The sequence below is a fragment of the Aplidium turbinatum genome, chromosome 4, assembly GCF_918807975.1.
Source record: "Aplidium turbinatum chromosome 4, kaAplTurb1.1, whole genome shotgun sequence".
In the NCBI taxonomy this organism is placed as follows: Eukaryota; Metazoa; Chordata; class Ascidiacea; order Aplousobranchia; family Polyclinidae; genus Aplidium; species Aplidium turbinatum.
Window position 1 is genome coordinate 7079503 of NC_137475.1, and position 12710 is coordinate 7092212.

At 36.9% G+C, this 12710-nt stretch overlaps 1 protein-coding gene across 1 annotated transcript in view; it reads right to left on the reverse strand.

Moving 5' to 3' along the window:
* The window catches only part of LOC145768731 (uncharacterized), a 51077-nt gene that overhangs the window by 7118 nt on the left and 31249 nt on the right, over nt 1–12710 (reverse strand). The window contains exons 12-24 of the mRNA XM_082580311.1: nt 9913–10043; nt 9374–9483; nt 8307–8563; nt 8098–8190; nt 7155–7349; nt 6634–6760; nt 6113–6281; nt 5533–5714; nt 2385–2591; nt 2159–2275; nt 1596–1727; nt 1143–1219; nt 656–806 (exon numbers count right to left, since the gene is read on the reverse strand). Of these exons, the coding sequence (XP_082436437.1) occupies nt 656–806; nt 1143–1219; nt 1596–1727; nt 2159–2275; nt 2385–2591; nt 5533–5714; nt 6113–6281; nt 6634–6760; nt 7155–7349; nt 8098–8190; nt 8307–8563; nt 9374–9483; nt 9913–10043 (1948 nt within the window). The remainder of the gene's footprint in view (nt 1–655; nt 807–1142; nt 1220–1595; nt 1728–2158; nt 2276–2384; nt 2592–5532; nt 5715–6112; nt 6282–6633; nt 6761–7154; nt 7350–8097; nt 8191–8306; nt 8564–9373; nt 9484–9912; nt 10044–12710) is intronic.

Below are 12710 nucleotides of genomic sequence, written 5' to 3' on the forward strand. Positions count from 1 at the left end.
TAAAACAGAAATAAGATGAGTAATTTCTTCAGGAGAATGTTTGACATCTTCCAGGACTAATGATGACGATTTGTTTCAAAAGATGTTATGTCACTCTTCAGGGAGTGAATACAAGCCAGGTCAAGAAAACTTCATCCTAAATATTAAGCCAACCTACAGAGGAAGTTTACCTGAAGATGAAGTAATCCTAAAGATAAAATTATCCTAAAGATGAAATTATCCTAATGATGAAATTATCCTAATGATGAAATTATCCTAAATTATAAAATTATCTTAAAGATGAAGTTATCCTAAAGATAAAATTATCTTTATGATGAAGATCACATTGAGCAGCATCTTCCATAACTTTGCTGCTCTTACACAACAATCACGTCATGAAGGATGGGGCCAAGATCATGTGACAACAGTTCAAATCTCGAAGTAAGCAAAATATTTGAACCATAAACAACCATCAATATGCAGAATCTGATCGAGAAAACATCCATACAACTTCAAGAAAAACCAACCTTTAATGCTTTATGGTGTATTTGCAAATTATAAATTACGCTTCAACAATGACAAAAAAATAATTCAACCTTCTTACGGAATTCTATAAATTTAATTAAAGAGTTGGTAACATTTGGTTCATGCATATCACAAGCAATAAGGCAAGTACCTGCACTTTGGCTTTTTCGATCACGTTGCTGTAGTCGCCGAACCAAGCAAAGAGTTTGTCAGGTAACACCAGCAAGTAGGCGTCACCGCTGTTCAATGATTCACAAGATGGCTCGACCAATCGGGTTTGAACATGTCGCCGACCTTTGACCCTGCAAGAGAAAACTTTTTGACACAAAACATAAAAAGCGACGAATGGACTTTTTAAAAGAAAAACTTGTGCAATGTCTTTGTTATAACACACACACAGTCACATTTATTTTCAATTATTTTTTGACCATACAGAAAAGCTGTCGAGCCGGGCTCGTATGTGATAAGTTTTCTGGTGTGTTAAGTATTCAACACTCAAATTTCTCGAGCGTTAAAATGTCTAAAAAAAAATCTGACAACAACAGAAAAATCATGATGCTTGGTGTTACTTGAAGGGCAACACCATTCCCATACAAGAGGTCGGTCACAGTATCCGTCATAACAGCAACTGCACTCACCTGAGCAACATTTTATCCAACCATGGCTTGTGATCACTGGCGGAGAACGCTTTCTTTTTGCTGCTTTTGAGGTTGACCTGAATGAAAATGCTTCACGGTGACGAATAATTTTTGAATGAGATTTTCACATCGTTTACCGGGAGCAAAAACAACGAGAGAAAAATCTATGTCTTCTATGTCTGTAAGTCGGTACTTTAAGTTATTCTCATTTTAACATAATTATTTTTATTTTATAAGGTGCTGTAAATTAAGTATCATTTAATGCTGTTAGGTTTATCAACTCCAACGCATTTGAAAAGGCTGCGACAAAAGTAGATGTTTTCTTTTAACGATGAAAGTTTTATTTTGTTGACCAGCGCGGTTAAACTATAGCCCCAACCACAAACGCCGCATGCAGAAGCAACTAATTCTGCAAGAGCATAAAAAGACATAAAATCTGCAAACAAAACCCACCTTGCTAAAATCGGCTTTATAAGCCAAACCAGCCAACGCCGCTGAAGTGAAATGGGCGCCATGGCCGTGTCTACTCGCCATGCGTTGTTGCTCCAGCCTCGTAACATTGGAGCGATGTTCTGTGTAGGATTGCTGCAAGAAAGCAAATGAAAGTAGCATTGTGGTGTATACCCAGACATCAAATCAGTCGTTTTTTACATTGAGTAAACGTCTACAGACGTTGTAATGTAAAAAAAACGACTTATTTTCTGTCTGGATTAGTTATATTTTGGGCGATATGGAGTTAACAGTGAAAAAGCTTCCACAGAAATATGAATATAATCGTAAAGTTTCAGCTCAAGTGTCACTGGCTTGTGTCACCCAAACAAATGTGATTTCAAGACAATCTCAATTTCAAAACATTGTTCTCAAAGTAACCCTTTTGTAAGTTAGGTACATTTGAAACTGCGTATAAAATCACTACCTACTTAGTAAAATTTAAAAGATTTACAGAATAAAATTGCCGGTTATTAACCTAAACCCAAACAAAATCAAGCCACGCTTACAATGTTCAACGTGTTTACCTTCAGGTCACTTCTGGCAGCCAGAGCTTTAACAGGGTTTCGGCTGGACCGGGCTCGGACGGCATTTCGCTTCACACTGGCTTTGAGTCGGCCGATGTCGCTTAACTTGGAGTTTGCCTTGGTAAAATTTACATCATTTCAATGTTGATATACAAATAGTGGGATTTGACTAATGAAAAATATTCAAATTCACAAGAAAATTTTGTCAGCAATGACAATTACTTACAGTCAACATTTCTGTGTTGTCACTGTCAAGCCATGCGGGGGTGTCATATAAGAGCTGCTCTTCCGAGTCCGAGTCTGTACTCCCTCCATCGCTTTTGCGGTTTTGGAAAGTTGAGGAGGAATCGTCATTTTGTCTGTTCCCAGTGAAAAACTTTTCAAAATCTTCGTCGATTAAGTCCGGAATTTCTGTCGTGCTTTCCTCCGTTGTCTGCATAAAAAGTAACAATATTCTGATATTTGCAAATCACAGCTTTCCGCTAAACGCATTTGAATGTTAATCACATATGATCACTAGGGTGCCACAGGCGCCCTCATGTGGCCGAAATCACCTGAACTTTTTTTCTGGTGTGACATTTCACATATTAAGGCACTTTGCAAAGTTTGATTGAGATTGGACAAAAATTGGATGTGCAGATTGAAAACGAAAGTCTAAACTGAAATACAGTAAAATTAGGGGATTTCCCTAGTTTGAACATCAGTTTTTTTGCTATTTCTCATCTTTTTCTCCACATTGAAACAAGGTAAATTGAAGAATTAGGTTAGGAGACCAGTGCCAGTAGGTCAAGATCTCAATTGAGGTCAAGCATGACAGCTCCGCGCCTGTTACATTGATTCACCATCTTGCAACATTGAATCAACATAGCTGGCTTGACCTCACCCAGGGTCTTGGAATAAAGGCTTCCGATATTACTATCAGGTATTGGAGGCTCAAAACTGCTTGGTGTTCCTTATTTGCCTGCACAAACATCCGATTCAAACGGAAAGCAAATAGCCAATGCAAGCATGGAATTGTTAAACAATTGGAACTGTACTGCATGTCTTGCTGCAATGGTGTTTGACACCACAAGTAGCAATACGGGCCACAAAACTGCGGCTTGTATCCAGTGCTGTATTCGTAAAAAAAGCACAGGGTATCCAGTGCTGTATTCGTAAAAAAAGCACAGGGTATACTGTCAGATTTTCCAAAATGATAAATAATACACAACTTACAAAATAGTCTTTATTTTACCATAACATGAATTATCAACATCAAAATTATACGAGTACGGAATTAAGTTCATGGTACACCCAGGTACCATTGGTCCTCAAATGGTTAAGTAGTTAGTTAGTAGTTGTCAAGAATCAGTAAGGATAGCATAAGCACTCTCTTTGGAAAACCAGAGGGTATACCATAATTGCTCGAAAAAGCAGAGAGTATACTGCGTATACCGCCGTATACCCTCAAATACAGTACTGCCTGTATCCAAATACAAGATCATCTTGGAAAAGGCCTACTTTGGGCAGCATGCAGGCATCATATTGGGGAGATAATACTGACGCATGTTTGGGAAGAACTCAAAATAGAAAGCAGCAGTGGACCCAACATTTCCATATTTCAACGCTTTAAAAGCAATTTTCAAACTCTTTCTGATAGCGCATCAGGTTGTTTTCATACATCAAAATCGCATGAGGAAATTGATCTGCTTGCCAGCAAGCGGGAAGAATTGTCTGAACTGATAAATCAGATGAAGCTCCATCCAGAATCATCCAAATTTTTAAGAAACGACTAATTAGAACTTTTGAATTTGTATCAATTGTACTTGAACATTGAGCCATCTACCAGTAAGGATGTGTCTCTTCAAAGACCTGGTGCATTACACAGAGCCAGGTGGATGAGCAAACTTATATATTCACTGAAAATTGTGCTCTTACAATACGAAATTCATAAATTGCCCCAAAAAAATGCCATCATGAAAGCATCTCAACTCGAAAAGTTAAAGAGGTTTCTACAATTTACAGTTTATTTCTATGTATCATGGTGGTTTACATATGTTGAGGCGAAAAAGAAAGTTGATGCTTTCAGAGTCGTTAATGATGCCGCTGAGCGAGGCATCAAGTTGGCCCATGACTTCTTGTCAACTTCAAACCTTGAAGAACGCTACCAAAACATTCTCCAAGTAGTCGAAAATGCGAGGAAGGTATTACCTAATCAACGTACTCGACAACTACAGTCTGAGGGCACATGGTTTTTAACCATGTAATTGTCAAAGTACTGACTGTATAACTCCATAAAGTGTTGTCAGCTTACACAACGTTGCAATCAGCATTATTTGCAGCCTGTCATAGCATACCAGTAGCCTATTATGCTGCATTTTACTTTGTAATTAGATACTAGATAGTTGTGTGTTATTAATTGCCATTTTACCTTACCATTTCACTATTATTGCAAGCGTTAAAATAAATGTAGGCCTCCATAAATTTTACGCTATTGTGGTTTTGCTGTTAAGTAGTGGATGTCTGGACTCTAAGCATTGTGCTTTGTGTTTATCTTTCTGTGTTACGTTGTTACTGACTATGTTTAGAGTGTAAAGATCCAAATTTTTGTTTTTGAGTCCAAGTTCCGTACAAACATAGCTGAGATTTTGATCTTCAAAGACCAAAAAGTTTTCAATAAACAAAAACGATTAGTTAATGAATGTAGCCTACTTTTGATTCTTCAAATGCTGTAGTAATTTCATCTCAATAGGCATTTTCTTTACATGGATCCTTTTTTATAATGCATGAAACCTCATATTTTTAGGCATTTTTCATAAATTGTTGAACATTGACACATACAATTGATACAATTGACACATGGTATGTACGATTGTAAATTAGTAAGTAAGTTCACCAGAAAGTGTTCGAAGTTCAAATACTCCGTAACTGAGAAGAAATGTCTGAGTTTTGATGATCTAGAGAGGGTTTTACTATTGAAATTGTGAAAATTTACCTTTAACAACTTTAAACCTAATCTGCACGTCCAAATTTTATCAAAACTTATTGAAATTTCTCACACATGCTTTTTTTACTAAGTGTCACATATAAAAAAAAGTTCAGGTGTATCGGACGCAATTTTAATTTTTGAGGGGCGCCTGTGGCACCCTAATGATCACATATGAAAACAAACTAATGACAAAAACAAAAAATAATTTTCATTTCTGTCACATCATGTTTTTGCGAAAATTGGTACCAACACACTCAGACAGTAAACTAACCGTTTTTTTACAATTATTCAACGTCTGAAGACGTCTGAATAAGCGTAAAAACGGTGATTTGCTGTCTGAGCAAATACGGTACCTCTTACGTCACAATGACGTCATTGGATGTCACAATAAAAAATAAACAATTGCCTTGATGACGTCAGGTTCGAGGCCCTTCTGTGAAAGTTTCAAGACTTCTGAGAGCTTGTTCAAGCTGGGAGCATCTGACGACACGTCGTTGATGGTTACCACAGGCTCATCTGCCACCACGGTGGGAAGAACTCTCCTCTTCAAGGATGGAGACGGGATGATGGGATTCATGTTTTGACCATCTGGAATTATTCAAAAAATTATTTACTACAACTGAGGAAAAAGTTTATTTGTTTATTATTATTTTATTTTTCTTGTTTATTTAATATAAAGAAAAGGACAATTATTTGAGTGGAAGAGGAATTTGTTTCGCTCTCCAAGCATCATTACTTCACTGTGTGAGATGTAGAAAAGTGGTCCAACAACTTAATAAATACAATTAACCTAAAAGTAAACCAACTCAATTCATGAATTCAGATTTAAAGATACATATAACAGATAGAAAGTCATCAATTTCTCTCCGCAGCATTTCTTTCAGCAAACATGTCCAAGTAATTGAGTGGACCAGAAAATAAAGAAGTCTGTTAAATTTTCAAAGCACCACTAAAAAAAGGGCTGCACAAAACAAAACTGGACTCACCTCTCTTTGCGATTTTGGCCTGGACAGTGAACTGGCCCGCATCGTTCTGCTTGCCAGTTTTATTCTTCCAGTTCTTCGAGTTGGCCATGATGGAGTTCAATCGGTCGCTTATGTTGGCTTTCCCATCGACTGACGAGCGCAACGGTTTAGCATCACCGACTTTGTTTTTCTGCAAAAAAAAATTCGTCTTTTCAACAGACCACGGCCAAGCTTTTGATGAAACGCACAGCTCGATACATTGAGAATTGAGTTTTATTGCCGCAACACAACCAAAAACAGTTGTCGTCAAAGTGAGGGATCGAACTTATGTCTCCTGCTTAGCACATTATGCAGACATGTTGAAAGGAAATACGTTAGCAATACAAGGTTAATTCAAAAAATTATCATTTTTATCTTAAAAAAAAAATATTTTCTTGACGCTCGAACAACCTTCGCTATCTGTCATTGAGAGAACCTTCCCCATGTTCTCCCTAATCTTCGAGTGGAAAGAGAAAGAGTAAAATTTATTTAAAGAAACAAACCTTCCATTTCTCTTCATTCTCCTGCAATTTGTTCATACGAGAACCAAGTGATGATTGGACATTCTTGTTGTCTCCTTTCACTTTTTTCTTCCATGCCTCTTCTTTATTTTTTTCCAATTGCTTTAACCTGAAATGCAAGTTTTTGCTGGTGACTCCCAATAAACAAAACCTGACCGTTTAAAAATCGCTTCCGCATGGGCTTTGACTGGTTGTGAGCCCTAACCAAAGCTGTAATAGTGAAGCCTTTTCACAATAAAAGTATAGTAAGTCAACTTTGCAACATGACCGACTGAGAAAAGACCCATTCCCGACTAAAAAAGCATCTTTTTGATCAACCCTGAAAATCTCACACACTTGATGAAGAATTTAAACCAGGGTCACCAAAGTTGAACGTTTAAATTTGACAAACACTGCAGCATTTAATTTGTGTAGCCAATAGGCCTTTTTACCATAATTAAAAATCATACTCGCCTAGGCTACGTTAGATTTACGAAAAACACTCTTTGAGTCAATATTCTCACCTGTCGGTAATGGACCCCGTTGATTTGATGTCAGAATCTCTGTTTCTCCCCATGTCGGAATCTTCGCTTCCCGAGTCTTCGGTTTTATTTTCAAGATGGCGGAACACCGGCAGGAGATTTGAACGGTCGCCTCGTTTGCCACTTGGTGACGCAGAACGATCGGAGTTGGTTGAACTTTCGGAGGCGCGGCGGCTGCTAAAGAAATAAAAGCAGGATGTCATAAAGAAAGAAAGTAAAGAGAAATAAAACAACAAAAATAGGCTTTGAAATTGAAATGGCAGAAATCGTAAGAATTTCGCAGAGAAATCAGATAAAATCAAACATTAAATTAGACATTGACATTTGAACAAAAAAAGGTTACAGAAACAAGACAAACGTTTGTGATGTAGTTTAACACAAATATACAAGCAGTGTCAAGCACAAATGAAGAATCTTTGAAAGGCGAAGATCTTCGACGTACGCTGTTACTGTGCAAACAAGACAATATGACAAAAAAAGAAAAAAAACCTAACATTTAAGCCTAGCACAGAAACACGTCGTCTGCTTTTCAATTTTCATTACTATCTTTATACAGCAGTTGTGATGAATAATGTAATGCCAGTGCAACCAGCCGATGTCTGACACCAGTGACGCATGCTCTATCGGGCTGACAAAAGGAAATGTGTGAACAAGGTGCATTCAAAACACCCGGAGCAGCTGTTTAGTTGAAAGGAAGAGGCCGTTAGTCCAGGATGAAAAAAAATATGCAAAGTGAATTCAATCGCGCTTCATCTTATTTTGTTCTTTATGAGAAAGGTGCATTTCAAAAACTCAAAAATACAATAACGTACCGGTAATGACTTATTAGTTTAGTTATTTCAATCGATAAAATAAAACATGTTTTTAGATAGATCAACTTGCAGAAATGCTTTGCTTTAAGATTAAATTCTCTGCCGTAACTTACTCGGCTAAGGCTATATTTGGACTAACTGGGAGACGGCGCCTTGGGGATTGAGGCTCAGATGGAAAGACAGGCTTCTTCGCTTCAAATTGGCTCCTGGAACGGAAAATGGATTCTGAGGAGGATTTTTCAGTCATTGAAGAAGTCTTCACTCAACCAAATCTAATAGTCACTCAGAAAAACTCTCCAATATTACTGCAACGTTGACTTACGTAAAAGCCGAACTAAGCTTTCCAATTTTTCTAACTGGCTTTTCCTCGTTGCTGGATGCTATTGCTAGCTTATTTTCAGAGGAAACGGATTCCGTAAAACTCCGCTCTGAGACTTGTTTCTCACTGGAAGAAGAGGAATCGTCTACAAGACTAGACTGGGATGAAGATGGAACTTTATCAAGAGTCAAAGTGGTATCAGGAGTGATTGTCCGATCAACTATGCCATCGATTGCATCATCAGAGTGGGATGGTGGCAACTTGAATGACAAAAAACAAAAAAAAATTAAGCAAAAGCACGACCCAGACAGCACAATTCATCATTTTTACATTGATACAACGTCTCCAGACGTTGAATCAAGGCAACAATGGCGAATTGTGCTGTCTGGGGATGCACAAACGTAAGCTAAGACAGCAATATTGTTTTATAGGACACGGAATGAACTCAGTTCTCTGTTGCATTGGTTATGTCAAATCAACGTAAACGTAAATTAACATTATTTTTGTGGGCATATCCAAAATGCAGTTGCGAACCATCAAACCTTAATATAAGTGGGCGAGTTGTGATTGGGTAGTCGTTAGCCATGCAACAAAACCAGTCAATTTTGAATCGGTTTAACGTCTGTAGAGGCTTAATCGATGCAAGAAAAAACTGGCCGTTAGCTGGGATCCCATGGCTGGGATGTAGCCTACAACAAATAACTAAAAGCTGGCCAACTCCACACTGCCATGACATTACGAGCTGAAAGAAAAGCCATTGCAAAAAATGATACAAACGACAATTATAAAATCAGCCGCCCAGATAAATACAGAAGTTTTGCATATAAGTAAATCAAATCTTGACAATATCAATTTCTCAGCCACATTATCAGAGTAAAAAAATTGGAAAACTCTAACTTGTCAAATTGTTGGACAGCGGGCACCAGGCCAACAAAGACAAATCCATCAAACAATATAATGACAAGGCAGAAACAATTATTTATAAAAACTTGGACTTATTCATCTAAAGCCGTCGAAGCCTGGTTCAAGTAAGGTAATTGAAAAAGAACGCCATTTGAGCGAGTACATACCTCCGCTCTGCTTGCGTTGTACTTATGTTGCTTTTGCGCAATAGCAACCAACTCGCTATCAACAGGTTGAGTTAGAAAACGTTGCCTTGAATTTTGTCGGGGTTTAGGAGCTAAAAATGGAAGAAACAATTCAAAAATACGATTCAGTTTCTCTTTAGTTGTTTTTACAACGCTAATTTGCATTTAGTTGCAACCACTTCTGTATTGACATCTACCTTTCAGCTATCTCTTTCCTAATCGCTAAAACTTAATGTCAACAAGACAAGCAGAGAGTAGACAACAAAGCAAATGGATTGAATGACATGATAAGCGACAAAACTAACAATGGAACAAATCCAAACGTTTTCCGGTCAGTGTCTGGCAACCTATAACAAACATTATGCATATGCTTTATGCATAATTGCATATACCTTTCCATCAGGAAAAAGATTTTGTAGCATTCCATACACTTTAAATTGGAAAGCAAATGTGATTTCAAAACGTTTTAAACTTTGTATTGTTTACGAGTAGTTGAAATCACTTGATAAAAAAAAACTAACTTCTGTGAGATTTCGCACAAAGTTGATTGAAAAACTTCAGACGCTCCGAGAATGAAAGTGGGAGCTCCTCGTCCTCTCCGCTGGCAGTTTCGCTGTTTCTTCTATTCTCTTCGGGCTGATAAATAGAGGCCCTGGAATACAAGAAGCTCATTTAGGTTCAACTTCATGGAAACTGTCAAATTTGCCAAAAACTTTAAAATATGAAAATAGCTCTGCAAGATTTATTAGTTACAGGTACCAAACCCAACAAAAGAAATGATAAAAAGCAATTTTCTCACACCAGAATTACAAAATAGCTACAAACGGAACAACAAAAATATTGTTAAATTTTTGGTGTGCCAAATTCGCTCGCTGAAGCATAATGCTTTCACAAGTGACTTATACAATAATGCGGTGATTCAGAAAAAGCATAGCCCTAGCAAAAACAGTTCAATCACGAAACTCAACACAAGCTACATGGCATGAAATTGCAATCACTCATTTGCTAATGACACCTAACAGCAGGGTACTGGCAAAACAAATTTGAGGTTTTTTGCTTTTTGACTTTTTTGCAGTTTTTAGTGACGAAAATTACATGACATACATTAATGTCTGCAATAGGTTTAAATTTCAAAGCATTTACTGAAGCAACACCAAGACAAATAAGTGTTTTGAAAGGTGAGGTATTTTTGAGGTACAACTTTTCGACGGGTTTGACCTCGCTGATTTTCACTATTGATCAATCCTTTCCTGCTTTAATTTTCTTTCTAAGTTTTTTATATCTTGAAATCGTTTCTCGGATATAATCTTTATAGTTAACAGACCCTTGTGTCAAAAATCAACTCCTTATCCTCTTAAAACATTCTGAGCAATCAGACAAATTGTTTCTTATTACGGTACTATATTATTAAAATTAATAGAGAAACGCTGATACACCGTTGTGTATTCAATCGGGTACCAAGAATCTAATTACGTTTGCTTGCAATGACACGTTTGTTCTATCATAAAAAATAACCAATAGGGTTCGATGAACCACCATAACAAATGATTTCTCATCAACCTTACACAACACACAGTTCAGTAGACTACCCAGTACCCACTGTATAACAAACAGCAGTCTACAATAACCTACATTTGGTAGCTTAGGCACTTGTCTGTTTACAATTTCTAAGCTAGTTTTTTAACAAAAGCAACAGCACAAGCAAAAAATTAAAAACCTGTAACAGCAGTGTGTGAAATTCATATACCTCAGAAGCTTGAATTATTTATTACGCGTTGGTCCAAATGTTGATCTAAGAAGCCAAGGAGTTGACTCAATTAAACACACAAAAATAACTTGAGTTTATCTCTAAGTTTCTTTATCTACTAATAAAAACTGTAAAAAGGAATAAAATTGAACAATTCTATACTCATTTTGAAACAGCTGATAAAAGAATAAAAGATAAAACATATTTGGCAACATACCAGATAAAACCGGTTTAAACCTGTTTTAATTGCAACAAAATGATTGTGGTACTGACCACAGGCATCGTAATCAATATAAAATTAGAGAATTCGAAAAAAAATACGCAAATGGAGCTGAAAAATATGTATCATCTTATAAAACTAAACATGTAATCTATAACTATTAGAAATGAACTGGTACCGTTAATCAATAACTCAGAGGCTTTCTGTGGAAAAATAATTAAACGAAAAAGCAGAATACATAATTATTGTTGGTGGTAAAATGTTGTTTTCAGCCAAAAACTTGCAGTCGTTTCTCGATTAAATGATAAAAATCTCTGTAACGTCAGTGCTTCAAATACTCCTACATTTAACTGCACTGGCAGGTTTTTTTAAGGTAGGAATATTTATTTTGATTGACAGCAGTTAGTAAATGTACAACAAAACTAGGCTACAGTAGTAAATGGTACAGTGAAAAATGATTTTAATCCAGTTAAGCTAAGTAGGGATTACAATGCTATTCATATAGAAAAATCGACTTATGAAAATGTCTTAGGGGGAAAAGCAAACTTTTAGAACAAAACGACATAAATGAACCTAAATCCGCAACACAAGTTGAATGATTCCAGCCAGCAGATGTCTGCAGACGTTAAATCAATGTAAAAAGGACTGATTAGCTAGTTATGGTGTTGTTTCGCCTAGCTGATAAATCTGCTTGTTTTCAACGTTTACAGACGTTGCAGGAATGTAAGAGATTCTATTTTGCAAGCTGGGTAAGCCCAGGTGTGGTTGAGTGATGATTCCAGGTGTTGGCCTCCAACCAACTAACGCATTAATGCTTGACCGTGATTCTAAGTGAATTATAGAAATACTGCATCGATGAACGAACGTAACTTTACATTGTTTGAACGTTCTTAGTGAAAATCACGGTCAGTCTAATATCAGGACAAGTGGTCAAAAACATACCAATTTTTCCTAAAACTCATAAAAATACGCAATGGTCTGTTTGAATATCGTATAAAGCCACTTTCTTCTTACTCTTTATCACTGCTACCACGTATGACGCAAAACATCAACCTATAAAACGCAATGATAGTTCTGACACAAATACCTCTCAGGACTCGTCATATGAAATTTGAGCAGCCCTTAACAAGTCTTCTTCACACGCTTATGTCCGGACCACAAACCTTCAGAAGCGTTTAACAGATTTGTTCAACACCTTGAGGTACTTCAGCGCAGTTCTAGGTCAGACACGGCCTTTCTATTGCCGTGTTTTTTTCTTTTCTCCCCTATCCCAAAGCATACTAACATTTAGTCCACATTAAAACAAAACTCATTTTTCAGGAATGCTAAATTAGAAAATTCCACAATAAAGC